Source organism: Poecilia formosa, unplaced genomic scaffold (assembly GCF_000485575.1).
Source record: "Poecilia formosa unplaced genomic scaffold, Poecilia_formosa-5.1.2 Scaffold92, whole genome shotgun sequence".
NCBI classification, from domain to species: Eukaryota; Metazoa; Chordata; class Actinopteri; order Cyprinodontiformes; family Poeciliidae; genus Poecilia; species Poecilia formosa.
Genome location: NW_006800031.1, coordinates 1,345,827 through 1,372,632, shown reverse-complemented (window position 1 = coordinate 1,372,632; position 26,806 = coordinate 1,345,827). Strand labels below are relative to the sequence as shown.

The window sequence follows — 26,806 nt, the reverse complement described above, 5'->3', positions numbered from 1 at the left end:
TCTGTTGCTTGCGCACACTTCTGAGTCGTAGCTTTTTCCATCCAACTTTCCACTAATATTGTTGGACGCAGCACTCAATGAATCATCAGCGATTAACTTTTGTAGCTTGTCCTACTTGTTTTGGGTGGAAGAAATAACGTAAACAAACACTTCGAATCAATTTTTAAGAATGCAGTGAAGATATACACTGTGTTTTCACGTCACATCACTAAAATAAGTTTTCAAACCGTGGTCTAGGGTACCTGTATGACCATAACCTTAATCTGATTTTATTGAATTCAATGAAAGGGTATCAAAATGCAAGCAGCTTGATGATCTTTTCATAGGCTAAACATTATTTGAAGTTTCAGTAAAACAACCTTCATGTCTATGAATATAAATTGATACACAAAAAATTTCAAAACCATAATTTATCTGTATTTTAGTAAAATATATCTCACATATTTCGCTGATTTTATGCTCCGTAAGTATTTTCATTCTTCAGCACAAAATGTCTTCCTACTTCCTTCCCTCTTAGCCTCCCCTTGTTAAGCCTTTTCTCTTCTCTGTGAAAGTGTCCTGACATCCCAGACCAGCTGAAACCAGCCCTCCAATGAGCGCCTTCACCCAGTCCTCCTCTTTCTGTTGATCTGTGTTAGAAAGAGTAGGTGTGCGAGTCTCCCTGACAGCACCCCTCTCTGGACGACAGCCTGATATGACACGTACTGCTGCTTCAGTCACTTCCAGAAACACACTTCAAGCTCCAGCTGCCCTTCCATTATCCAGTCTTTGCTCCCAGTTATGTTTCTGGATGGAACCTGTTGTTTGCTGGTTTTGTTGATGTGCTTATGTTTGTTTTTTCCTGCCAACTGCTACCTCAGTCACTATTGCTACAGTCCTCGGCGACCTGTGACTTACTTTCGTGAGCCCGTGCATTTGTGTGCAATACTTTCCAGGGTTATTGTGAAAATGCGCCAGAGCTGGTCTGTCTGGATGTGAAGATACACAGAACCGTTTGCTTAAATGTGAATGTGGATGAGAAGTTTTGTTTTGCTTGTGGTGAAGCTGATCAGTACCAGATACTCTCAAAATAAAAATGTTTCTTTCCAATTTCCCGTCAGCTCTATGCTTCATTGTTCCATGCAAAGGACAGGATAGAGATTCTTTTGTTGTTAAAAGACGAATCCTCATAGCATAAAGTCTCCCACCACGTTTTGCCTAATAGACGGAGTGTTCAGGGTCAAGTCCGGCCAAACGTAAAGTTTCTCATGTAAGCCAGAAAGTACAGTTTGAGTATTATCTGACAAAACATTTTCTTCCAGAGGTTTGCTGTGTTCCTTAAATTTAAATCCTTAAATTGTGGCAAAGTGTGAACTGGACCTATAATGACTTTCTTTCTTCTTACATTGTTTAAAAACAGATTTCAACTTTCCCTTCACAATTGTCCACTTCTTCATATGAAGTTTCAATGAAATGCTGGGAGTGTGAATGCTGTAAACATGGCTCCTGATCCAGCCTGGCTGTTGCTGTTCTAGTTTAAAACTTTTTATATAATTATCTGTCGGTCTGAATTATGCAGTCTATTTTCTTGCCATTTTCTGTCTTATGAAGATGGTACCTGTCTAACTTTCTTGAACTGAATTTTCTCTAACACTGACATGGCAGTTTCAAGAGAAACTGCCATGTCATATTTGTCACTCATGTAAACTGTAAATTCAGATTTACTAATTAGAGGTTCCTTGATACACTAATGAAAACATAAATTCTTCCATCACATTAGTTTACAGGAAAAACTAGAAGTTCTATAAATTGAAGCATCGGTATTTATTTATTTTTTTTTTTTAATAAATACATGAATTAATGTAAATCTGGATTTCTTTCCCATAGCACTTGTATCATTCAGGCTCCTGTCAGGTTTTAGTAACATCTTTCTGCTACATTATAGAAAGACAGGAACATTTTTCTTGACTATCAAGTAGCACAAAAGTACACATCTAACAACATAATAGAAGTAAGGGACAGAGTTTAGGATCATGGTGTAAATGCCATCACTTCTCCCAGACACCACATTCCTCTTACTGGCAAAAACTACCACAAAAAAGAAAACAAAAAACATTTCCGAAACGGCAGTCTCACTTAACGTACATTATTCCAAATGAAACAACATACAAATCTGGTTTACCCAGGGTGTCGACTGTTTAGTCAGCAAAATCTTCCAGTTGTTGTGACTCATGCATGCCACCGCACCCTCTGGTGTATCTAGACAACCATATTAATGTTATCTTAGATGCTCCTGTTTTTGAATTGCACCTTTCACCGATGAAATCACAAAGTGCTTCACAAAACACACAAGAAAAACACAACAAATAGAAATAGAAATATTAATTAAAAAGCCTGTACACACTTTTCCAGCTGCTTTCTTTTATTAACGCAGTGCAACAACTGCTGATCTGGTGTCAAAATCTTTCACTTTGGCTTAAAACATGCTACACTTTAGAATGAGGCACATGGCGAGAAGATGAGGCCTTTTTTGGTCAAATCAGAGGAAATTCTGGAAGGTTGTCCTCACCCTCCTCCCTCTACCTGCTAAACGTGAGCAGTAGCTCAACTTGCCATGTTGCTAATCTATGACAGCGGCCCACAGGACAAGCCTGAAGCTACTACAACAGCCAGCAAACTACCAATATTATCTGTATTTCTTTACTGAGAAATATGCTGTTCTAATCCCATGTGTGGTGGGAAGTAGGAGTGGGCAGTCAGGTTCCGTGTCAGAGCGTTTTTTTATTTTTATGTTTTGGTTATTTGGTTATTTTTGGGGAAGAAGTAAACCAATACTCAAACTTCAAGCCCTCCAAATTAAATGATCAGTGTCCTGAATAAAATTTGTGCAGACAGAGCATTTTCAGTTCTCATGCAGAATTACATGTACGGTGAAATGCTGCTGCATTTACTGCCATCCATCAGGAGAAATTGTTTCTACAAATAAGTGGTCAGTACAAAGCTTGTCCTCTTTTAGTGATGCCGTCACAGAGACCTGTGCGTCAGCTGCAAGGTATTTAAAAGTGAATAAGTGCTCCCACTGTGCTCTTGTAAGAATAAAATGTGATTTTTAGAATGTACATCAATTGCAATAATTTATGAAATACATCCAGCTATGCTTACAAACCCAGTTTGCAGCTTTATGTCAATTTGCTAATCAGTCCCTGCTGATTTTCATTTCCATGGCAGCACCCTCAGGCTGCATGCAGTCCTAACCTAATCAGGGAGAATTGTAACATTTGCATTGAAACTGTATTTATAATGGTCCTTTTATAACATTTAGCACATTTGATTTTGCTTTTTTAACGACCTAACCTGCATAATGAGAAATCTGTATTGCTTTGCAGGACAGATGTGGGAAGGAGGCATTAAAAGGACGTTTCTGTGGCGACGTTTGGGGGGTTGAGGATGCAGGGGCAGAATCAAAGTGTAGAATAAATATGTCTTGAACAGCAGGCAAACATTGTTTCACAGCAATGCATAGGCACTTAAAAAAATAAATAAATAAATAAAAAACAGGGGATGTGACCATAAATATATCCGGTTGGAAGCTTGATATTTACAGGCACATAATTAAAGGACAATTAAACTGTTTTTCACTCTGTCTGATATTAATTTTGGTTTTTCTTTTTGTTTTAGGTCAGTTAGGATTACCAAACCTTCATATGTTTCCAAAATGTCAGAACTGATTTTCAAGATATATATATTTTTTTTTTATTCAGAATTTTACATTTCTTTTTTGGCTGATTTATGTTTTCGCATCCACCTGAATAATGTGTAGTTGCACCACTGGATAAAACAAATCCTAGCTTTTTTTTTTTTTCTAATTGTAAAGAAGTTGTCATTCAGTGCCTGAGGCATATAAAACGTATTTACTACATTTTAGCATTTAACAATTGCATTGTAAGTCATATTTTGACACTCTATTAAAAAGCAGCCATAGATCTTCTAAGAAGTAAAGAAGACATTACATATAAGATCTTTCAATCTTTCTTTTTCATTTGGCATTTTAACAATTAGCATGTATCTCTGTCTTCCAGATGCTGCACAGCTGCTATACATCAGATTAATTACCAGGTTCCTGTGAAAGCCAATAGGTGCTAACTATGTGAGAGCAAAGGCATTATGTTTGTTGAGATTAACTATGTAAAGGATGTCTTTATGCATTCATATGTATGCAGTAAGGATATGGATTAAACATTGTGATCAATATGCAACAATTTCCTATCATGTCCCAGTAGAGTTTAGTTTCGTGTTACAGGGGTTAAAGTTTTTAAAGAAGAAATGCTGAGAGAGAGTGTGATATTGAATTCTTTGTGTTTTTTTTATAAACATTCATCTTAATTTTTGCTTTTGATGAACAAATGTCAACTCAAGGCGCTTTACAAGACAATGAATTCCAATTGATGTGCAATTATTTAGAAGCCAATTTGGTCCTAATTCATTCAAATCTAATTCAATTTTGATCATTTTCGGATACAGATATGGTTCAATTTGATCCCAACTCCCCTAAATTGCAACAAAAGGCATTTTCTCATATGGCTGAAAAATTATCTACAGAAGCCTAGTTGGTGGCATTGAGTCACTGAATTGGATCTACCGAGCAGAAATGTGGTAAAAATGAAACGCAACGCTCTGATGGACAGAGAGCTCCAGCAGAAACAGGGTCAGTGTGGGTAACCATGAGCTGTGACCAGCTAAAGGGTTGAGAGGACAAAAATCAGACACAGGACAAACACAGAAACACTGGGTCAAAAGTGCTCAAAGATACAAAGAGAACACAGTTTAATATCAGAGAAATATTAAATTTAAGGTCAGGCGAACTGGGTTTGTTGTCATATAACATTTTAAAACTTTTAATTATGTTAGAAGGCAGACATTTGCTCTTCAAAGGGTTTCTTTTGTGGAGCTTGAGGCTCAAATGAGAACCTCTGCCTAATTATCCAAACTAACAATGTTTTGTTTTGACTATTCAAAGGTCACAAGTACTCTGTGCAACCACACTTCAAAAATGTTACCTTCTCTTGTAAGTAGTATTTTTTTTTAAAAAAAAAGAAAGGAACCATAGAATTAAAGTCTTTCCAGTGATGCCGTGTGTTAAGTCTCTTCCAAAATATGTTTTTTTTTTTTCCTATTTTGTCAACCTTTTAGATTTTCAGGGAAAATGCTCTTCGACAACAGATCAGCTTTAAAATTGTTTTTTCTTTTTCTTTTCAAACTTCTCAAAAAAGATGCATGGTAACTAATGATTGCACATTTTTTAATTCTTTTTCAAACCTAATCAATAAATACAATTTAAGTTGTTTTATTTTATATTTATTTTTCTCTGATATGTTTATTTGAAGAGGAAGTTTCAGAGATGAGCAGAAATAATTCCAAACTCAAGCAGAAAGTGAATTGAAAGAAAATAAACAATAACAAAGTTTAAAAGGAGAAGGAAGGAGTCTAAATCAAAGTAAAATAAAATGTAATAGCATTTGAATGGCATGTAATACAAGGACAATGATGCCTAATGGTTCTGCATACAAAAATCTGTTTCTTTTTTATCTGTATCCATAACCTAGGAGAAAATAGTTTAATCAAATGAATGTTACATTTTTACTACTGTTTTAAATACAAACCCAATTTGATTTAACACATTTTATATAACAGTATTCAGAAATGCAAAATTAAGTTTGATTTACCAACATCATTTTTCAAAAGATGTGTTAAACATAACATGAAAAACACTTTTTCCAGCTTTTGTATTGTCTTGGCAGCTTGTCACATGAAAAAGTAACCCCGATACTTTATGCTGTCCTGATCACAACAACAGATTGTTTTCCTTCTGTCTTTCAAAGATCAGGAAAAGCTGAAAACAAGATTTAATGATTTGACAGTTGACTCATTTAAATGCCACTCATGTTGAGTGAAGGTAGCTTCTGCTGAGGACTAAGCAGCTGTTTTGTTGAATTTGATCAGTCTGCTTTTGTCTTGTTGCCATTTCAGTTACTCTCGCCTCAGCCGTCACTTTAAGTTAGGAATTGTCTTTCCTAATGTGGTAATCTAATTGCTGGGCATTCTTGACATTTTTTTAAATAATTGAAATGATGAACATTTTTCATGTGGAATCATATTTGTTGCTTTCATTCTGTTATATTTAGATGTTGCCACCTCTGAGCTTTTGTCACATTTCATCAGCTAAAATTATACACGGTGTTTTCTGAGCCAGCAGAAATTTCTGAAAATGTTTGTTCTGCAGTTTGTCACTGAAAAGAGAGACTTCAAGGTTGCTAAACTATTAAGAAAATGCTGTATGAACATATTACAATGTGCTTATGTATTTTCAGAGAAAATGTTTGTGTTCAGTTAAAGTAAGAAATGTAGAGCATTATGCAAATATGGAAGCTATGTAGACAACATGGAAGTTAATCCTTCGGGTAAGAAATAGTGGAACATCTTCACAAGTGAAGAGAACTAAGGCAAAATTAGTTATGTGTAAAGATTACAAAACTTCATGATTGGAAAATCTTTAACATTTTATCATTTTGTTATTCTTTAAATGGTGATAGTTTGATCTACCTGTTCATGTCATTGAACGGTTGTACAGATAAATCCAACTAGAATGATGCTGAATCGTGTCAAATCTCAGTTTTAAACCCTTTTAGCAGCAAAGGTGAATTTTTAAATAACTCAACATTAGAAACTGTTTGATCATTTCTGTTTTTCTTTTTCCACTCTTTCTTGTTATGAATCCAAGGTCTTAGTCATTTGCAGAGAAGGCCATATGAAAATAAGAATTGTTATTAATAAAGTGTTAGTCTGTGCTGAACTTGGAGTATGGACCAATTAATAATCAGTCATAATGTGCAAACAGAAAGCTTTGGACCAAGGCAAATTAAAGAATAGAGGAAAGGAATATGAAAATTCAGACCGAGATAAACTGACAATAGAAATGTTTTACTTCTAAAGAAGTATAACTGTTGGCATTCTAATTTATGGGTATCCACATATCTAATAATGTAGAACAATTACTTTTGCTGATTAATCTACAATAAAACTAAAATCTACAAATATCCCCACAAAATGAATTTAGGACACAACACTATTGATTTCAATCTGCTGTTTATTGATTAGAAAAATTAACTTGCAGAGCTTAAACCAATCTGTTCTGTTTTACCTGTAAATGTGTTTACCAACTTGTGAAATGATTCAAATGACTTGATTTTCTTACTAAGTCTTTTCAGTTATTCTTGCAGAGACTCTAAGTCAGTTTTTAGCCTCTTTAAGCTCACAGGCTTTAAACAGAGTTTTAAGGCAATAAGGATTCATGGTTTGATGAGAGATTTACTCGAGTATTTGAGTTTGCCACACAATGGGATTTTTATTTTATTTTATTTTATTTTTTTACTTTATTGTAAAGTCAGGGGATTCTTATAGTATAGTGCATATGGATAAAGTAAGAAGAGTATTTACCATGAACCTCTGGTTATCAGTGTAGTGCTGAAGGTTGTCTAAAAGTAACTAAAACAAGATGTCAGCTGTTTATTCTAAAGAGTTCAAAGTCTGACAGACAGACAAAGCAAAGGGCCAAACAAAACACGAGTTTCTGGTTCAATCTCCTGTTTTTTCTTTGTTCTGTGGAAGTTTTTGATTTTGCCAACATGACTCTCTGTCCAAAGGGCCAGGAACAATGGTCACCTATCAGTTACACCCCAAATTAGTTTTCGTCACCTTTTTCTAAAAAGGTTGAAGGGAAGTGAGGACACGCACATACTGGGCACAGTTTAAACACTTTGAGGAAATATAATTCTTCATCATGGGTATTAATATCAGTGTCTGATTTACAGTTTATGGCTATGCTTTTAAAAAATGACTTTTTTGGGGGGCATTTTTAAGGCATCTGGGTTGCATCTGACCATCTCTAATTTCAAATATTTAACATTAGGACTGCTCAGACCTCAACGGGATTTTTTCTTTCCTTTTTTTTTACAACAATCATATAATTTTAAACTCAGTCTGAGTTTCAATAAACCGTTGTTACAGCCCAATTTAATTACATTGCTTTTTCATAGTCTTTTGTCTCAACTTTTTCCCATAGAAACTGAATTATCGCTTAATTCATTTACTCAAAGTCATGCATGTGACTTATAAGCTCAAATCATCTTCGGATTCCTGATTGTGTGTTTCTGAAGAACAAATATGTGTGTGGGTGAATATTTAAGCTCTTCCTTTAGTTCCTATAATTGTAATTTTTGGGGACTATTTTATTAGACTAGAATACGTATTTGAAGTGCATTTGAAGGACAGAATTGGGAGGAATAATTTGATATGAACAACTTTCTATTTTAGCCAAACCTTTTTTTCCTGTCCTTGCTCAAATTATTTGGTTTCCTGTCAGTTTAAATGCTGATCTCAACATTCATATGCAACTTGTGTTTGTAGACCCAATTCTTTTCTCTTGTTACTGAGTTGGAAACATTTTTACCAAACCAATTTGATCTTTGTACTCAACAAAGCCAGTTAAGTTTATTTTCCATTACAGACGTTGCATGGCCTTTTCTCTCACCCAGCTTTGGGGAGTAAAAAGTTATGGGTAGCAATGGAGCATAAATAGATCACAGAATAAAACTTATTGCATTCAGTTACACTAAGGAACAGTTCAGTTATTATTTTATTTTTTGCTTTGCCTCCATATCAGAGGTGGCTTGATTCAAGGAAATAAAAATGAATATTTATTACAAACTCCATAATTATTAACTGCATTGTGGAATTAACATGACTCTATAAGAACAACAAAATAGAAAAAATAAAAATTGGAAACAGATAGGTGACTTATCTTGTTTCAGATCTTATTTTTTCCAATGTAAAACTAACATTGAGGTGTCCATAAACAAGACACAGCTCTGAAACAAAGACAGTTGTCTGAATTGCTACTCACTGACCAACACGGAAAAAACTGACTATCTGATCAGAGCAGAATGTGAGCCTTGTTAATTGTAAAAAAAAAATTGAAATTAAAATAAATAAAAAAAAATTCCTCCTGATGTTGATTTTGTGAGTGAGAATGAAAGAACTGATGCCTGTAAATATGAGCTGCTAGGAGCTGTTAATTTGGCAGACAGAGTGTGTTAGGAATCTATCATACAGTTCCCAGACAGAGGAGCATTGCTGTCAGGAAAAATGCAACAGAGGCTGGTAAATACAGAGGGGGGTGAACAAGGCACAGTGAGAGGAAGAGGAAGAGAGAACAGGGAGAAGTTAACTTGTCTTCCTGTATTACCAAAAACTGATCAAGTAAAAAACACTCAGACACTCGTCAAGCTCTCTTGCTGTACACAGATCTGACAGAGGCAGCTTAGGGATTCAGCCCTGTCCATCATTTGGTCTGCTGAATGACACCCACATACACACGAAGGGATATACTGTACCGTCTAAACCTGACTCAAAGACTGCAGGACAGTCGTTTTACTCTTCATGCTTTTCACTTTTTCACCTAAATTTACAAATGTATCTGTGCTACTTTCACATATTCTACTCATTTTAACAAGTGTTTAATGCACTTGTTAACTGTTAAAAAGGGATAATTATTATCTGCAAACACTGACTCTATTGTCTCCTGTTGTACACCTAACATCTGAGATATTTCTGCATTAGCGTTCAGAGATCTGAATATATGAAAATTACAATGTAATTATTTGAATTATGCAAACTGATTCTGTTCTGGTGAGTGGAATCTGAATTGATTTTTAGACTTTTTAGACATTTTGCAGTGTTTTGTGTCAGAATGCAGTTTGAACTGACAGTCTTTTTTTTTTGTTCTGTTTAATGGGTTTGGAGTTGGGGTTAGATAACAAGATGTGGTTTTTAATAGGTTGATCAAACTGGGACACATTCTGAATGACTATATTCAGTTAGTTCCTGTTACGTTTTTAACTACCACAGCACTTATTTTTGCTGCACCTGTTTCAAAGACTACATTTTCTACTGTATTTTGTTGTATATACATAAAAATTATGTATATGATTTATATTGCTTTCAGTGCATCTTCCATTTAAAGAAAATAGCTTTGCATACACATTTTTATTCACATTGTACTGATGTTATGCTTTGAAAAAAAAATTCTTAAACTCTATGTTGGACAGACACATGAACAAAAGACAGAGAACTGAAAAGAGAGAGGGATGAATATTAAAGGCTGGGGTGGTAAAATGAGAGAAAATTCAGGAGACGGGGATGTACGTCTTGGAACAATCCCAAAGAGGTTTGTGGAAATTCGCTAACATTTAGCTGTTAAATTATAAAAAGGCTCCTGCATACTTAGAGGAGTCTTTTGCGGTTTTCAACTGTCCTGGTACAATGGAAAAAGACAAATGTTTTTTTTTTCCCCCTCCTTTTTAAAATGGTTTTAACAAAACAAAAACCCTTAAAAAAACAAATATATTTTTGAACCATCTAACTTTTCATCTTATTTCAAGATAAATCCATAGGACTTTTTTTCATTCACACATTGTTCTACTGTGTCAAAAAAAGCATTCTGATTATAATCAACTTAGACACACACTCAAAAGTACAAGCATGGAAACCTTTTATGGCACATGTACAACATCTGTTTCTTTTAATGGGTGGCCAGATGTATAGAATTATGTTCTTTCAGGGTTTCTACACATTTTTATTATAAACTCCATATCTTTCCAGACTTAATCCAGACTTTTTTTATATAGTAATTTGAGTTTTTATAACATTTTGAAGATAAACCGCATGAAAAACCACAATACTAAAATTAGCTTTCCATTGGTGAATCATTTGATAGACTATTTCACAGCTTTTGTGCCATTTGAATAAACTTGGACCAGCTCTATTTCTGCACTAACTCTGATTTGACATAAAAAAAAAAAGGAACGGACTGCTCTACAGACTAAATCAATTCTTTCACAATTCAGATTGTGAATATTGGTAGGATTGCTCCATCGCATATCACACGTCTGTCATAAGAGTCAAAGAAAAGGCTGGATGACGCATACAAATACAATAATCGGTGATATTATTTGTTCCATGCACCATAACATTAAACAAGTAGTATTTCAGAAGGTGGAGGTCTGGCCAAGTAATAAATTTAATAAAAGAATTAAGTTTTTTTCCTTGCCAAACCTGCAGATATTACTCACAACCAAGTTTTTAAGTTGAAATGGTAATAGAAATGATCATCTGTGGTCAGTGATTCTTCTGAACTTAAAGCACAAAGACATTGGCAATAATGATTATTTTCCTAAAATCATGCAATTATTGGTCGTAGTATTTTGCAACAGGTACAAAGACCAACTAATGTACTGCTTATTTTGATATTTTAGACCTAGGCAGTTCAACCTGAATTTAAAATTGTACTTAAATAAACATGCAACTTTTTTACAACCAAAATCCCGTCAAGGTGTGATTTGGCAATTTTAAAAAGTATGGTTAAGTCAGTGTGAACATTACTGCATTTGTTTTGCATTTTCCATATAAATGCAAACTTGGAAAAATTTAAAGGCAAATTCTGAACTTTTTCAGTTATCATGTGTGTTGCCCATTTGAAAAAAACAAAAAAACAAAAACAAAAAAACACTTAATTCTTCATTATGTTAGCAATGATATTGGTTTGTATTTTTGCTAATGAGAAAAGCAGGGAGAGTGTGTCTCTGTGCATAGTTGGAAATTGTGTTAGTAAACTGAGGGAGGGTCTTGTCAAGCTGATAAATAGAGCAAAACACACCAGGACAGATTAGAAGGAAGTAATGATTGAATGAAAGAGAGAAAGCAAAATGAGATATGAACAACAGGATGCTCCAAGACTGAAGGGTCCAGGAGGGGCAAATGCAGGACTTAAGGGAAGTAAATGGGTAAGAAAGAGAAGAAAGTCACAGAGGAAAGGATGAAAGACTGAAGAGACACTTGAAGAGAAGGAGGAGAAGAAGAAGTCAAAGAAAAGATGAAAGAGGAGACCTGGTAAGGAAAATAAAGTAGTGAGATTAGCAAGGGAATCATGTGGAAGGAGGACAACTGGAACAGAAGGAGAGAAGGATACAGAAGAGAAAAGGTTTGAGAAGAAAATCATGGAGATTAAAGTAAACCTGCTTAACAAGGAGGTTTCAAAAGAAAGTGGTAAATAAGGAGAATGAGTTTGGAAGAAAATGAGATGAAAATGATGTAATTGAGAAAAAGAAGGATGGGAAATGAAGTAAGAGGGGTAATCATAAAAGATACGAAAATGGATGAATAAAACAAATGTAAATGTAGATTAATATGGGAACACTTGATAAGTGTAGCTACACACCAAAAACAAAACAAACAAAAAAACATATTAACCCTAATGAGTAGAGATAAGCTAATCTCTAGTTCAATGTATTCTGTTCATTCTGTTCAGGCATTATTCTGGTAAAAAAATATATATATATTTACTTTCATAAGAGCTTCTCCTGTCACTCCATTGCCTTCTTCCTGTCGCACCTTTTTCTTTTCCCTCCAAAGAACTCCGTGGGAGGCAGATTCATGTTGTGAGAATCAATTTTAAAAGACATTTTATACCAAGAAAGTCTGGCACATATTGGAGATCAAAGAAAATCAGAGCGAAAAGCAGGGCGAGGAAACTCCAAGCAAAGCAGATTGAATTTTTAACCAATCCCCGCTTTAAACTGTCACAGTAATACCGCGGTTCCTTTGTTTATAATGTGCTTATGTGAACTTTAGATTAACCTTGCTTTCCATTTCTTCTCCCGTTCTGTTTCTTTTCCTTGTCTTTCCCTCTGTAGGGTGAGGTTCCAGCCAGGCATCAACTTCCTCGCTGTGAAACCCAGCAACCTCGTCGCGTGGGAGATCAAACAGGAAATGGCACCGGGAAGCAGTTCGTTGGCAGTGGATTGTCAAAGAAAGGCCTCCTCCACAGCTGAGAGGTAGAACTGAAGCTCACGTAATGATTCCTTTTTTTCCAGCAGCTCCCTGCCAAGCAGCCCCTCCTGTGTCTGTTGCTTCGAGAAGCATTTGTGGGTGCAGAGAATACATGAAAAGGGCATTTGAATATTCCACTTGGAGGCCATGAGAATCATACGGGCCAGCACGTAATAATATCATGTCTCAGTTGTGTTATGGGGTCGGTTTATTTAAACAAACATTCTGAAGAAAAAGAGGGAATGATAAAGGTGCAAAATCAAACGGGACTTGAGAGTCAACGACAAAACGGAGCCTGGGTCTCAGTGTCAAAGGGGTTATGAGTGATCTTTATTTTAACCATTGCAGCTGGTATTTACTAGCATTTATGTAGTTGAGCCATTGCACTCAGTTAAACTTTAACAATTCAAAAATAGATGCAAAAATTCTAAATACTACAAACAACGGATGCTTCAAAGTTTGTATCTGGTTGAGAAATAAAGGGATTTGTTGAAGCTTCAAAGTGTTTTTGAAACTTCCAAATGTAAATTTTAAATAAGTCATAAGCTGTGAAGCAGAGAGACAGCAGGAGAGGATCTTGTTCTGAAATAACTTGGGTATAAAGTAAATGGTCTAAATGTGTTGATGGTGCTCAATTGGTTTAGATACATCTATTAAAGTTGTGCATCTGTTTTATGTTTTAACATCATGCCTTATGTAAATCAGACTGTTTATACATTTAAAATGATAGTGTACTTAAATCCAGACTACGTTATGCTCAGCAGTCACAGCTCTGTCAGTGCGCATCATGATTCACTCACTTCTGTTTGCTGAATGCTTGACTTGATGTTTAGTAATTTGACTAATAATTAACTGGATGCTGGAAGATTGAATTAGCATTAAATCCCAGTTTGATCCCTAACCAGAGAATAGAAAAAATAATAATTTATACGTATCAGCAGTTAAAACCCTATGGGCTCAGTTCTAATTAGAAGTGCATCAAACGTGGCAGACATACTTCAAAAACATGACAATAGTTGATACTTGCTTAATTTTCACACATTTGAACTTCCACAGCACATTTTTACACATCACACAGGAAAATAAACATTATTTCTCTTAAAGAGAGTAAAGTTGAGGCACATTTTATCTTAGTAGCTTTTAATTTACTTCACCTGAAATTTTTGCTGGTAGTTTTAATTGTACTTTAGAAAAGTTATATTAAAATAAATGCACTTTTTCTTCAATATTTTTAGTGCTTTTCCTACTAATATTGCATATTACAAAACAGTCTTTACAAGACGAAATTATATTTTTGTACCTGGTAGTCATGTGATGTTATAAGAGGTTTTTTTTCTGCATCCTGGTCATCATTTCTCTTTTCATTCAGTGCATTTGTCCTATCGTTTTGGCTGCCCTTCGTGTCTGTTTTATTGCCATCTTTTCTGTTTCGTCAGTTTCTTTTATTCATTCGTTTAAACCGGTGGGGATAATGACTTTCCTCTTCATGAAGCGGTCGTTGCTAGACTCCAGCTCAATTACCGCTACTTCGCTAGCCGTTAGCCACGTCTGTCCTTCAGTGATGGACAGCACCAGCAGCAACGAGTGATCTAAAAGAGGCAGAGGTGGAATAATAAAACAGAGCAACTTTAAGCAGGCTTGTATATCAATCAGATAAAAACATTATGAGCACTGGGGAGGGAACACTGATTATCTCTTCATGATAGGTAGCCAGTGAATATTTTGAGCTCAAGTTAATGCTAGACGCAAAAAAAGAAAAAAAAAATTGAGCAAGCATAAATAAATGAGCAATTTTAGAAAAGATGTAGGATTGTTTAAGGAAAGCCTTTCACTGCAAGTTGTATATGTATGTGACAAATAAACTACTTGTGTCATGAATTGAAGTCTTGGAGGTAAGGAGTGCAGGGTTGGTCTATGTGGTTTGATCCAATAGAATAACTGCTGTAGCTCAAATTGCTGTCATTGCTGGTTCTAACTGAAAAGTCTCAAACTACACAGTGAATCTAAGTTTGTTGTGTATGCAGCTAGTCTGCACAGGCTGTCATGGTATCCTGACTCCTGTCCAAAGGAATGTACTATAGGCAAGTGAGATTTGGAACTGGTTCACAGAACAACAAAAGGTGATCTGTTCTGATGAAACATGTTTTATTTCTGCACCATGTGGATCACAGGGTGCATGTGCAATGATTTTCTGGGGAACTCGTGGTACAGGGATGCACCATGCCGTGTCATTCATGTGAATAGTAAGGTGAGATGTACCACCTACCCAAGCACTGTTGCAGACGGCGTATGTCCATAAATAGAAGCAGTAATCCCTGGTGGCTGTGGCCTCTTTCAGAAGGACAATGCGCTCCCCCACAGGGCAAAAATGGGTCAAGAATGATTTGAGGAGTACAACAATGAGTTTGAATACAATGAGTTGCCCTGATCTCATTCTAATCACAATCTTTAGGATGTGCTTGACAAACAACTCTACAGGACGCTGCTACGATCTTGGTGCTAGGTAGCATAAGACTTTCAGAGGTGTTTTAGAGTCAGTATCTCAATAAGTGAGAGCTGTTTTTGTACAACAGTGGGGATCAACATATTATACAAATAATGTTGTATCTCATCAGTATGTTGTGCAATGGTGGACTGGGGATTTAAATGCAGTCCAGATTATGACGGGTATGTAGAAATAAGACATTTTTATTTAGAACAAATGAAAAATCCTGTACATGTCAGTGAATCCAGGATGAAAGCAGAGGGAAACATTAACTTGAAAAGATCAGAAAAAAACCTATTCACACCAGAAAAAAAAAAAAATCTTGTATAAAAACATCTTTAAAAAATAAAGAGTCTGGAACTGTAATGTTTGCATTTAAAAGAAATCTATAAAACATGTCAAAAAACATGAAGTTATAGTCATTTAAGTCCAGAGGCGAGGTGTGAATTGCCTTTTTCAAAGCAACACAAAGTGTCACCTAAGAAGTCGGGGTTTGAATTCAGCAAATCTAAATACATTCAGGGTTTTTTTTTTTGTTTTTGTACTAGCCTGTGCCTATAAGCACAGGTTTTGACCATTCATTGTACATGCATGTACTTTCAAAGAAGCAACTGTCACATATAAAAAAATTAAAAAAAAAGTCTGCAGGAAGAAATGAAGCCAGCGTTTTCAACTCTAGAACATTTTTAACCTCAGTAAAGGCTTGAACAGAATATGCAAGCAGCGTCTCATGCATGACAGGGAGAATCACAGCCTTTAGATCAGTGAATGTGTGGGAGTGTTTGTTGAGCTTATCTGTATTAATCTCTAATTAGATGCTTTTCATTGAGATAATATATTGTGAGTGAGCCTCATAATAAATGAAAAGGGTACCGTTGATTAGTGTGCTTCACAATTAATATTGTGAGCTAATTTGCTGTACATTTTGTTATTCCCAGATTTAATATGAGATTATGCAACAATTGTTTCTTTTCTTTATAGCACAGAATTTGTGATTAATGGTCCAACAATAAGAACAGGACAATAAGCTCGCTGAGTATGGAATTGTTATGACTGTATGCATGTTGCTTTAGTCCCTTTGGACAATTAACTGCTATGGTATCTGAGAATAAAATTATTTTTTTATTAATCATTTGTATATTATACAAGGCCCTGATGTTTTCACACTAATCTTTTGAACTTCTCAAATAAAAATAGTCAAAATGCCAATGGAAAGATGCAAAAAGGTGGTCAGTTTTGTACGGATTTGACTGGTGTGATGCCTTCAATGACTTTCTTCAGTTATTTTTGGGAAGAGAATAATTTTTTGACATGACATTTTTCATTGTAAATAAAAACAGATTGATTTTTTTTTGTTTTTGTTTTTTTCAAAACTGACAAGTGATACTTTAAGAAATGTTTTAATGTATTTAAAGATTTTGTCTGAGAGTGAATGCTAACCTTTCTAGCATGTTCTTTAAAGTTACAGTTGAGCTACATGTTAGCAAGCAGGTTTTGTTTTCGTTTCACAGAAGCTGGTATATGATTTGTAGCTGCTGATTGAGATGTTTTGCTTTTAGGTTTTCCTCCTGATGTTAACAGCTTTACATGAGTTTACCCTGTGGATCAGTGGCATGCACAGACATCTTGAGAGGCAGGTGCTCAAGGAGGGGAAAAAGGCACCTTGTGCAGCACATGAATCCACCAGCTGCTTTAGTAAAGATTTAGTGTGAGATTTACTACAGGCACATTTTGAACATCATGTATGGACAGTATAGCTATTTCAAATCAAAACCCATCCTGTCTGATGCAGATGTTTAATAATGTTCCAACTCTCTACAGCAGGGGTGTCAAACTCATTTGGACACCCCTGCTATAGAGTGGGGTGTCACTCTACAGCAGAATATTCCTGAGTATGTAAATAATACTCAATGAATATTTGATTTACATAGAAAAAAGTCTGAAATATTATGCGGGTACTATTACTGTTTTTAAAAGATTGAAAATCCTTCGGATGAAGCTTTCCTGTTTGACACATTCTCTGTTAAAATAATATTAAAACAAAGCTTTGAATGAAACGGTAAATAATATTATTTTCTCTTCCCAAGTAAATATCCTGCAGAAAATAGTCAACAAATTATAGTTTGGGATCACAGTTTTATTCCTGGTGGAGAACAGAGGTGCTATGTTTAGGAACATCTCCGTCTTTGTCATGTTATTTGTGCTTACTGGATATAGTTCATGTTGCAGATCTGCTTATGTTTTAATGAAGGGTGTGACTTTCTTAGGCTATGTAAAAGTAGATATGCAAAACGCTGTTGCAGTTAGAGTGGTGTCTGTATAACTCTATAGTTATGTTATCTTCATTTAATTTTTAAATCCATAATCTCAATCTCAAATAAATAAATTGCTAAACTCATCAGTTCTGTCCTGAGTGGATGCAATGAGGACATGTAGGATTACACATGAAGCCTCTAAAAGTCTGTTTTCAGTGTGTCAATAAAAAGGTTAAAACCTCAATAGAAACGGATATTAATGTGCACCATACAACTTCCAAATGTACTCTAATTTACTCTGCTACAGGTTTTTCTTCATGTTTTATTTCCTCAGAACTACGTTAATCCAATTTGGAAAGCAAACGGTAGCTGCAGTTAAAACTTATTACGTTAAAAATTTAAGTCAAATATATTTTTATGGTAAATATAGTTTAAACAGATGTATACAAATATCACTAGTGAATGTTTGCAACAACATAATTCAGGTTCAAGCATCTTGTTTGCGTAATTACACCTTTAAGACGTACTAGAATGACCATTTTAACAGGGTGTGGGTTCCAACACCATGATCTGTCCAAAATTACCAGAACCGGCTCTGCATTTATACTGTAAATACTTATACTGTTATTATACTGTTATTAACACCCCACCTAATAAAGCTTCGTTTCCTATTAGCATTTGCAAATAGATTTTCTGAACAAAATAAACATTTATTAAGATTTATGTCTAATCGTTTTTACTTTACAATACCGTAGCAAGAGTTTGCTGTCTTTTGTCCCATCAGTCTTTGTGTTTGCCAATCTCTCTTTTTTCTTCATTATTATAAAGTTATCCTTGGGGACTTTTCTGAGTTATTGATGTCAATAGTCATTTTTCTTTTTCTCTGGAGTAATGTCTAATTTGTAAAATATGTCATGTTTTTTTTTTTTTCCTGCTCTGTTTTGTTAATATTGGCAAAAAGTAGAGCATGCTTAGGGTGACCTTAATTTTGAATGGTGGGTTAAATTGGGAAAATATGCCATGGTTTATGATTATGCTCTTAGAATGGGAGCAAAGCTCTATCTCATGATAATGATAAGATCTATAGATTAACACTGTTAATGGTCTCTGCTCAATGTTAAAACTGGGGTAATGCACTGTCCACACTCCACACATGGATTGCTATTTATCTGCCTGTGTGCCTCTGTGTTTGTGCGCGTGGGTGTGTGTGTGTATGGGGGGTTGAAGTTTTTCATCATCAAGAGCTATTTGCTTCCAGTGGCAGCCTGAGGGAAAAAGTTCCATTTAATGATTATACAGTATTTCCTGCAGCAGCTGAATCATCTTTGAACATATTAGACGACTCACTCAGTTGAATTAAGTAAACAAATTATTTCAGGAAGCAATTCCCAGACTATCCTATGCAATTTCTGACATTATATGAAAATTAAAATGGATTTGTTTTGTAGGCAAACTCATAAGATATGCAGCAATTTCTAGGAAATCTGTAAAAGCACTGTTGCATGCAAAATGAGCTGGCTGTTGGTAGCTAATAGCTGACGACTGTTGCGTTTAACTTTCTTTACCAACAGCAAGTTCCAAAGCCTAAATGAACACATTCCACTTTTCCTTTCTGTGCAAAAAATAAACAAAAAAAACAAAACACAATGGGGCCATTTTTGTCTGTTTTTTCCCCCCCTCATCTGGCCTGCAATGTGATGACTCTGTTTTTATTAAACTTGCAATGTACACTAAAAATGGCATTGACTAATTGTAAAAGACACCCAGTTACAATTTTAAGGTACAATCTTCCAGCAAACACAGTTTTGTTTTGTTTTTTGTTTTTTTTTTCATAATAAATAAAAATAAATTTGTTAAAATATGCCATGCAGTTTGGCTGGGCCCTTAGTTTAGCACAGACTGAATGACCACAGAATGAATTCAAGTTTACAGATCATGAAATGTCTCATTTTGAAGAATTTTTGCTGCAAGCTGTTAAATGTTTAGAGGTCAAATTATTAGTCAATTAACATAATAATCAGAATTTAGCTGCCTGTTCTCTCACCCACCATTTTTCATTGTTCCTTTTTTTGTGCTTTCTTGTTTTTGTGTTTTAATGCAGCCAGATTTATGACACAGGTGCTTTCATTCACTCTTTCATGTGTTTTTTTTAACCCATTAATTTATTTTCTTCACTCTGAATCTTGATGGACGGAGCCCTATTTTAGAGCAGACAGAGACAAAAGCAGCCCTTTATGTCTACAGGAAGCTTAGTGTTTAACCTTAATGCTTACCTTCATTTTCTACCCTAAATTAGTCTTTCAAAACCTTGGAGACAAACTTTTAATTTGTCCATCGCCTCTACTTCAGTTCAAAACAAAACAGTCATTAGTACATAAATTGATACAATAATTATTTTCTCCACAAATTTGTAATTTTCAGTTTTATTTGTCAAATAAAAAAATCGCATGTGGCCGACATTAGGCAGTACCAAATACCTGAAGGACTTTGCATGCTTTGATGTAAGCAGCAGTTGTTTTCAGGGTAAAACCTGTTTGTTTCATTTTGTAATCCAAATTTCACAACCATGTCCATTCAGTGTGCTTTAATCTATTCCCTCACTTGACGTTTATCTTGTGGCGAATTTTAATATGAGCTCTATTAAAATTAGTTGTGTGGTGCTGATTACTTTTTGGATTCCACCCTCTTGTCTCTGTGGCGCAGCTTTTACTTCTGATCCTCAGATTCTCAGCAGTCTGTGTGACCACCATAAATAAGAGTGGACAGTTTAGTGACTGTAATACTGTGGGCAGCATTTAGAGCCTCATCATTCACAATCAAAATAAGTGAATTCACAGTTTTTCTGAGTAATGGAAATATTGAGTCAGTCTATGAAAAGATAAACTCAGTTTGATGTGTATCAGATTTATCATGTAATTGAGCAGTTCTGAAAAAAAAAATGTATTTCTGGTTTTCACAAAGAGATGAAGAGAATCACAGATTCTAAAAATAAATCTGTGTAGATCTTCCCTCCCTAAGCGATAACCTAAAGTTTAAACCAGATATGTATTCAAAACTTGCTTCGTCTTTCACTCTCATACTATTATTTTTCACCAAGAACAAAAAAAGTTGCTACATAAATAATCCACAATTTTTCAGGGCTTTTTAATGCACATTTATTTAGAGAAAGTCGTGTTGACTGAAGCTTAATTGTGCCCTTTGTGGCAGCCATCCTCTGAAAATCCCACAAGATCTACTGCCACAATATCCTGTTAGACATGTATCCTAGTGATATTAATATACATATATGTGTATTGATTAAAATGATCATGAATCAGACATTTTACTGTGCTTATTATAATATGTGATGCTTTAGTTTTGACATGAATGCAGACCATTTCACAACAGCATATACAGTCAGACACGTGGTTGGATGATTCCGTTTTGTTAATCGACTGAAATCCACACAGGCGAGGAACAGCAGCAGAGCACGGGGTTAGGTGTGATGCTTTCTCTCATTTGTAAAGACAAAATAACTCAACAGTGAGCTTTTGTTTGAATGCCAGCAGTCTGTACTGAACCCGCAGCCACACTTAGACAACAAAGACAGGGCCAAGAAGTCTGCAGTCCTACTTGGCACACATTGGAATTAAAACCACAAAAAAAAGCCAGTTGAAGAGGGATGAAGAGGAGGACGTCTGCCAACAATTGAATGAGAAGAATATAAGACATAAAGTGAGAGAGGTTGTCAGGGATAAAATAAACATTCCTGGAAACATGCTCTGTAAATTACAGTTTGACTCTGGAGGGGGGACATGAAAAATGTACGTTGACGGTTGTAAGCTTGTTTTGTTTCTATTTTCCTAGGTGTAGCATGTACCCAATCGATAGCTCATTTTTTAGTTACAATTTATAGAAACGGCTTCCTGAAGCAACGTTTGACTCTGTGTTCAGGTAAATTTTGCCTTTGACCTGAAACGTTTGGTTACCATCATGAGTTAACTGAATAAAGAAAGTCAGCTGGATCCAGTGTGTTTACAGGATTGACCTTGTCCCTGCACAACCAGCATTAATGCAAAGAATTCAGGTCAATGCAAACACTGGGTTTATGATTTCTGATTGAACGATTTTGAGTTATATCAAGTCATATTTACATCCACGTTTCCATATTTAAATACAGACATATCAAAGAAGTTGTTCAAGTCTCTCTTCCAGATTCATCTTAATTAGAATGTACAAAGTATATGTGCATTGAGTCTTATACTGTTTCTTTGTGCATAGACATTTTTTTCACATTTAGGGAGTTTTGGCATGCTTCATTTGCACATCTTTATAGGGCAACATTTCTTCATAATGCATACAACTGGACTTATAATTATGCTTTCTATCTCAAATTGTGACTGGAGCAGATCATATTGGAAAGCAAACTTCTTAGCGGTAATTTTTTTTCTCTGTTCAATCTCGTATCTTGAGAGAAACTTAAATCTGTATGATACCGTGTCTTTGTACCGTGTCTTTCCATTTGTCTTCTGGAAATAAAAACCAAAGAGAAAAATGCACAATAGCAACTATTTAGCAATTACATTTTGCTACAATTTTGCCCTTCAAAACTGTTGACTTCCAGTGTTTTACAGCAGAATCATGTGTTCTATTCTTGAGCAACCCCACCACTGAGTTTAAATTTGCTCCTGAAAGCCACGAACACACAAGCATGTACACACACAGAGTCTGTGGGGGTTCCTTTAACACGGGAGCAGAGAAAATGGCCACCCCAGAGGTAATAGTCTGTCTTTATCACCCTCTCTTCCTTCCTTTTTCCTCTCTTCTCTTGATTGCAGAATACAAAATAGAGGGCAAAGTGTGCACACACACATATATGCTCAAACAACATGTGTTTTTGCTTGCTTTGTGGTGCATCAAAGCATTACTGATGGCTTTTTCCGCTTTCTTTTCTGTATTTGCTTTTTTTTTTTTTCCCCCAATGTGCAATTTTTCTATCGCCTCTGGCCTCTGTGTCTTTATAGATTGTTCAAAGATTGACTTCTGTGGATTTTTTAGAACTTAATTTCTATTTCAGGTTTTTTTTATTTATGGTTAGTTTGCTAAAGTTTGGCAAGGTACCACGTTTGACGGGTTATTGTAGTTTGTTCCTATATAAGGTTTTAAAAGGACATATTTATGAAGTGTTGTGTTTTTTATTTTTCTTTACAGTTTTTTGTTGAGTTTATGTTTAGGGAACACTAAATAAGTCAAAACTAATTAACAAAGGATTTGAAGGAATACAACTGAGAGGAGATAATATTTGTAAAACTGAATGTGGGCAAGGAAAATTGAAGTCAGAATAAATCATTATGAGGGTGGAAAGTGCATGGAAGAAGAAAGATGGTGGGAGAAAAAAAAGATTAAAGGTTGTCAAAGGAAAAAAAAAGTTTTATAAAATCTGGACTAAGTCCATACCAGTTTAAACTTGATATTTAAAGAAATTAACACCAAATTATATTTTGGCTGATTTTACAAAAAATGCTACATATGTTAATTATAAAATGTATACAGTAAAACATGTACTGTAGTAAAAACAGTAATCATAATATTATGAGAAAAATTAAGCACATCAAAAGCTCTTTTTTTAGACTGTCATAGCATTTTGCCGCACGACATCATTTTGTTGTGTTAAAATACAAGATGGGTGTTTTTGTATTGTTCCAGTAATAATAATAAGAAAACTTTGAAACCTTTCAGGAGTGCGATGAGGAACAAGCAGGTAAGGGGAAGTAAAGTGGAACACAAAACATTTTGCCTTTTATTCTTTTGAGTTTTTAACCTTTACCTCCCATGACGATTTAAAAATGTCAGTGGCATGTTGGAAGCCGTTAACACAAGGGATTTTTAACAATGCGGCTCTCGATAAAAGCATTAAGTGTTAAAAGTTAAAGTTACTGGAACTTGAATGAAGGCTTAAGATCATAATTTAAGAGCGTTGCATAGCTATCAATCTTGATAACACAAGTACAACTGAAGATACTTTAACAAAACAAAACTTAGGTTAAAGAGCTGAATCTGAATGTTCAGGTTTAAGTTTGTACATCTTGATTGGCTCAAATCTCCAAAAGTCCCAGACTTGGATGTTTAAATCTGAAGACATTCTTCTGTAATACCCCATCATGTTAATATAAATACGGTGGCATAAATTAGAGCTGAAATCAGGTTAGAAAAGCTCATTTTCACACCTGAAATGCAGTTGTTTTAATGGCCACTAGATGCTGCATATACTACTCGAACATAAATATTTATGCACTAACAACTCAAAGGACTGAGTTTAACTAATGTATGCCTTTTAGCATTTTTTGTACATTTGTAAAATTAATCTTTGTAAACTACACCTGAGAATGTAAGTTTCTCTTACGTATCGCAGCATGAAATTTAATTCATGTGGCAGTTTAAAGCGTTTTCTTGTTCAGCTCAAACACTTGACATGTTGTGATTTTCAGTTAGCGCTTTGCTATTTCTTGAGTATCACTGTATAATGACCTGTGCTGGCTAATTAGACCATGCAGATATGGACGGGGCTTAAGTGTACAGCATTTCCTGGCATCATTCTGCCACTCAGTAAAATGACCCTGACCACCTAAATGCATTCAGTCATCAGGCCAGACTATTCTGCATACACACATGCATTCTGACATAGAGTCTCTAAGTATATGGAAAACCGGGATCTGCTTGCCTGCTATGCAAATCAGCATGAATGATATGTCATTCTTTTTGGATGTGCTAATCTGGCCATACAAACACACACATATTCTATTTTTCTGAATGTTTTTGTAGGCCAAGCTTTAAATAACCTTCAATCCTATTGGCTTATTCCCCTTGCTCTACTACTCATTCCCACTCCCGCTCCCCCTCCTTTCTGTCTCCCCCTTTTTTCGGCTCCTCACCCTCAATGCCCCTGATAAACCCCCTCGGGAGCCTGCATAGCAGGATGTGTGGCTAATTAAGGCGACCTACGTGGACCCAGCATGTTCAAATTCCTCTCCTAAGAGATGTTCAGTGTCATAGAGCGAATGGCAGTGCCGATGCTAACACTAACTCCCTGTCCCTTGTGTAGCGGGACCATGTTTGTGTGTTGAAGATGAAGTGTCAAACGTTGGAGGTGTCCCGGTCCCTTTCTTTCTTCTCAGTTCTTCAGATTTTTTTCTTTGTTTGCGTTACTACTCCCATTTCTTCCTTTAGTTAGCCCCCCAAGTCTTTTCTTTCCCCTGGTTGCGTCTCATAAAATGCAGCCCGTTATCTTTCACTCTCCATCAGCTCTCTCTCAACTTTTCCCTTATTTTTTCAGTCCTGTTCAGTCTTCTTGCCCTACTGCTTTCACCTCTCCCTCTCCTTAGGTGACAGTAACTCCAGGGTCCCGCTGCTGCTGTTCTTTTCATCATCTAAATAAAAAAAAATAAAAAAACTCAGCTTGTGTCCTTGACTTGAGAGCTCTTGAGCATGCACAACTGAATGAATGACACAAACAGACTAAGGGGACCAAGAGCCTCAGTCTCCCAGGAGGAGACTAAAAGGATCTGCTGAAAGAGGAAGAGGAAAGACAGAAGATGAAAAGTTGTTCTACGTTGCTTGAATGTAGGACAGACGATCACTGCGATGGGCGGGGAAGAGAGAGTGGCGTTCGGAAAGGGTGTAAAAAAGTTGTACCAGGAGTTTTGTGTTCTTGTTCTTGGCCTGGTCAAATAGTTACAGAGAAAAAAAGAGAAGCAGGAATCTCAAACTTTATTTTAAAGGTACAAATCAGATTTTTAGGTGAGTAATCTGAAAAACCACTAAAGAGCAAATTCCTTTTCTAAAAGAGCTGTGTGTTTGTGACCTTGAGGCACTTTGATTTTTGACATGTTAACACAAACTTGAATAACTTATTTACTTTTCATGCTTCAACAAATAAAGATGCATGATTTTAACACTATTATTAAAAACGACAAACCTTAGATTAGCACTCTTCAGTGTGTCCAGTTAAATCAGATGTTACTTGAAACATGTCTTTTGCAGTAATGATTAAATAATAATTCATAAATTTTAGGGTCAAAATTTATGGAACTTGGAAATATTCTGCATCTCAGTACTAAACAATGCCCCTTGCTGAAATGTTTGGGGGGAAAATTGGTTGTAGTACAAAGTAATACAAGTTAAAAAGGAAGGAAAAAAGAGCTCAACAACGAGCTGAAACAAAAGTGATGAAAACAATTTTCCATAAATTTTTGTCTGGGCTCTGGAGAAAACCTTCATTATTAGGAAAAGGAGGGCTGAGCGCAACAGAAGAGTGAAAAGAATGAAAGGAAAGATGATCAGCTGTATGTTCCTGGTTTGTCTTTTGCTGGCTAAGGAGGAAGGAACAGGTCAGAAAGACCGAGGGAGGAGCAAATGAGGATTGGCAAAGAAATGAGCTGGTTGATGAGAGAGTACTCTTTGCTTTGAGGCTCCTGTGAACACTTGTCGTCTCAACATTCAGATTGAGAGAGAAAAGGAGGCGTGGAGAACGAACCACGAAGGTTAAGAGATGGCGGATCCTGGATTTCTTTTAGAGCTGGCTGATAGGAGTGGAAATGAGACAGAACCAGCTTCAAGGTTGCATCTTGAAACCCATTTATATAACACTCCCAGGAGAAGATGTGTCAATCAAACTGTCATCGCTGGTTTATGGCATCTGTCCCATGGGTTTTATGTTGATAACATCTCATGTTTCTGGTTACTTGCTTGTTCTTCCAAAGCTTTGATGACCCAGCTTTTTCTTTTTTGTTGTTGTTTTTTTTTTTTTTTTGTTAAGCCTTCTTCAACTGCTGCCCAATAACACATCAACAAAGTTTGTTTGTGCATTTTCTAAAGAGCCCTTGATACAATCCAATTCTACTTTGGGCAATTGGATTCAAAAAGACAGTTTTCTGGAACAATTTTTTGTCCAATGATCTCTCTGGCTGTATGATTGGCTTTTCTTGTGAGACACTGACATTCATCATTCATATGTATCCAGCATTATATTTTTTATTAATAAAGAAATATCCTCCAAATTTAAAATCTTAGTAGTGAGTGTACCGTGTATCTTGTGTATCTCTCTACAGCACTGAATCTTGTGTGTCAGTGCTGTAGATCCCAATGTCAGGATCTACAGCACTGACAC

At 35.6% G+C, this 26,806-nt stretch overlaps 1 protein-coding gene across 3 annotated transcripts in view; it reads left to right on the top strand.

Moving 5' to 3' along the window:
• Positions 1 to 26,806, top strand: part of LOC103142014 (transmembrane protein 132B) — a 238,943-nt gene that overhangs the window by 125,926 nt on the left and 86,211 nt on the right. For all 3 annotated transcript variants that reach the window (XM_007557864.2, XM_016674253.1, XM_007557865.2), the window contains one exon: positions 12,786 to 12,926. In XM_007557864.2, the coding sequence (XP_007557926.1) occupies positions 12,786 to 12,926 (141 nt within the window). The remainder of the gene's footprint in view (positions 1 to 12,785; positions 12,927 to 26,806) is intronic.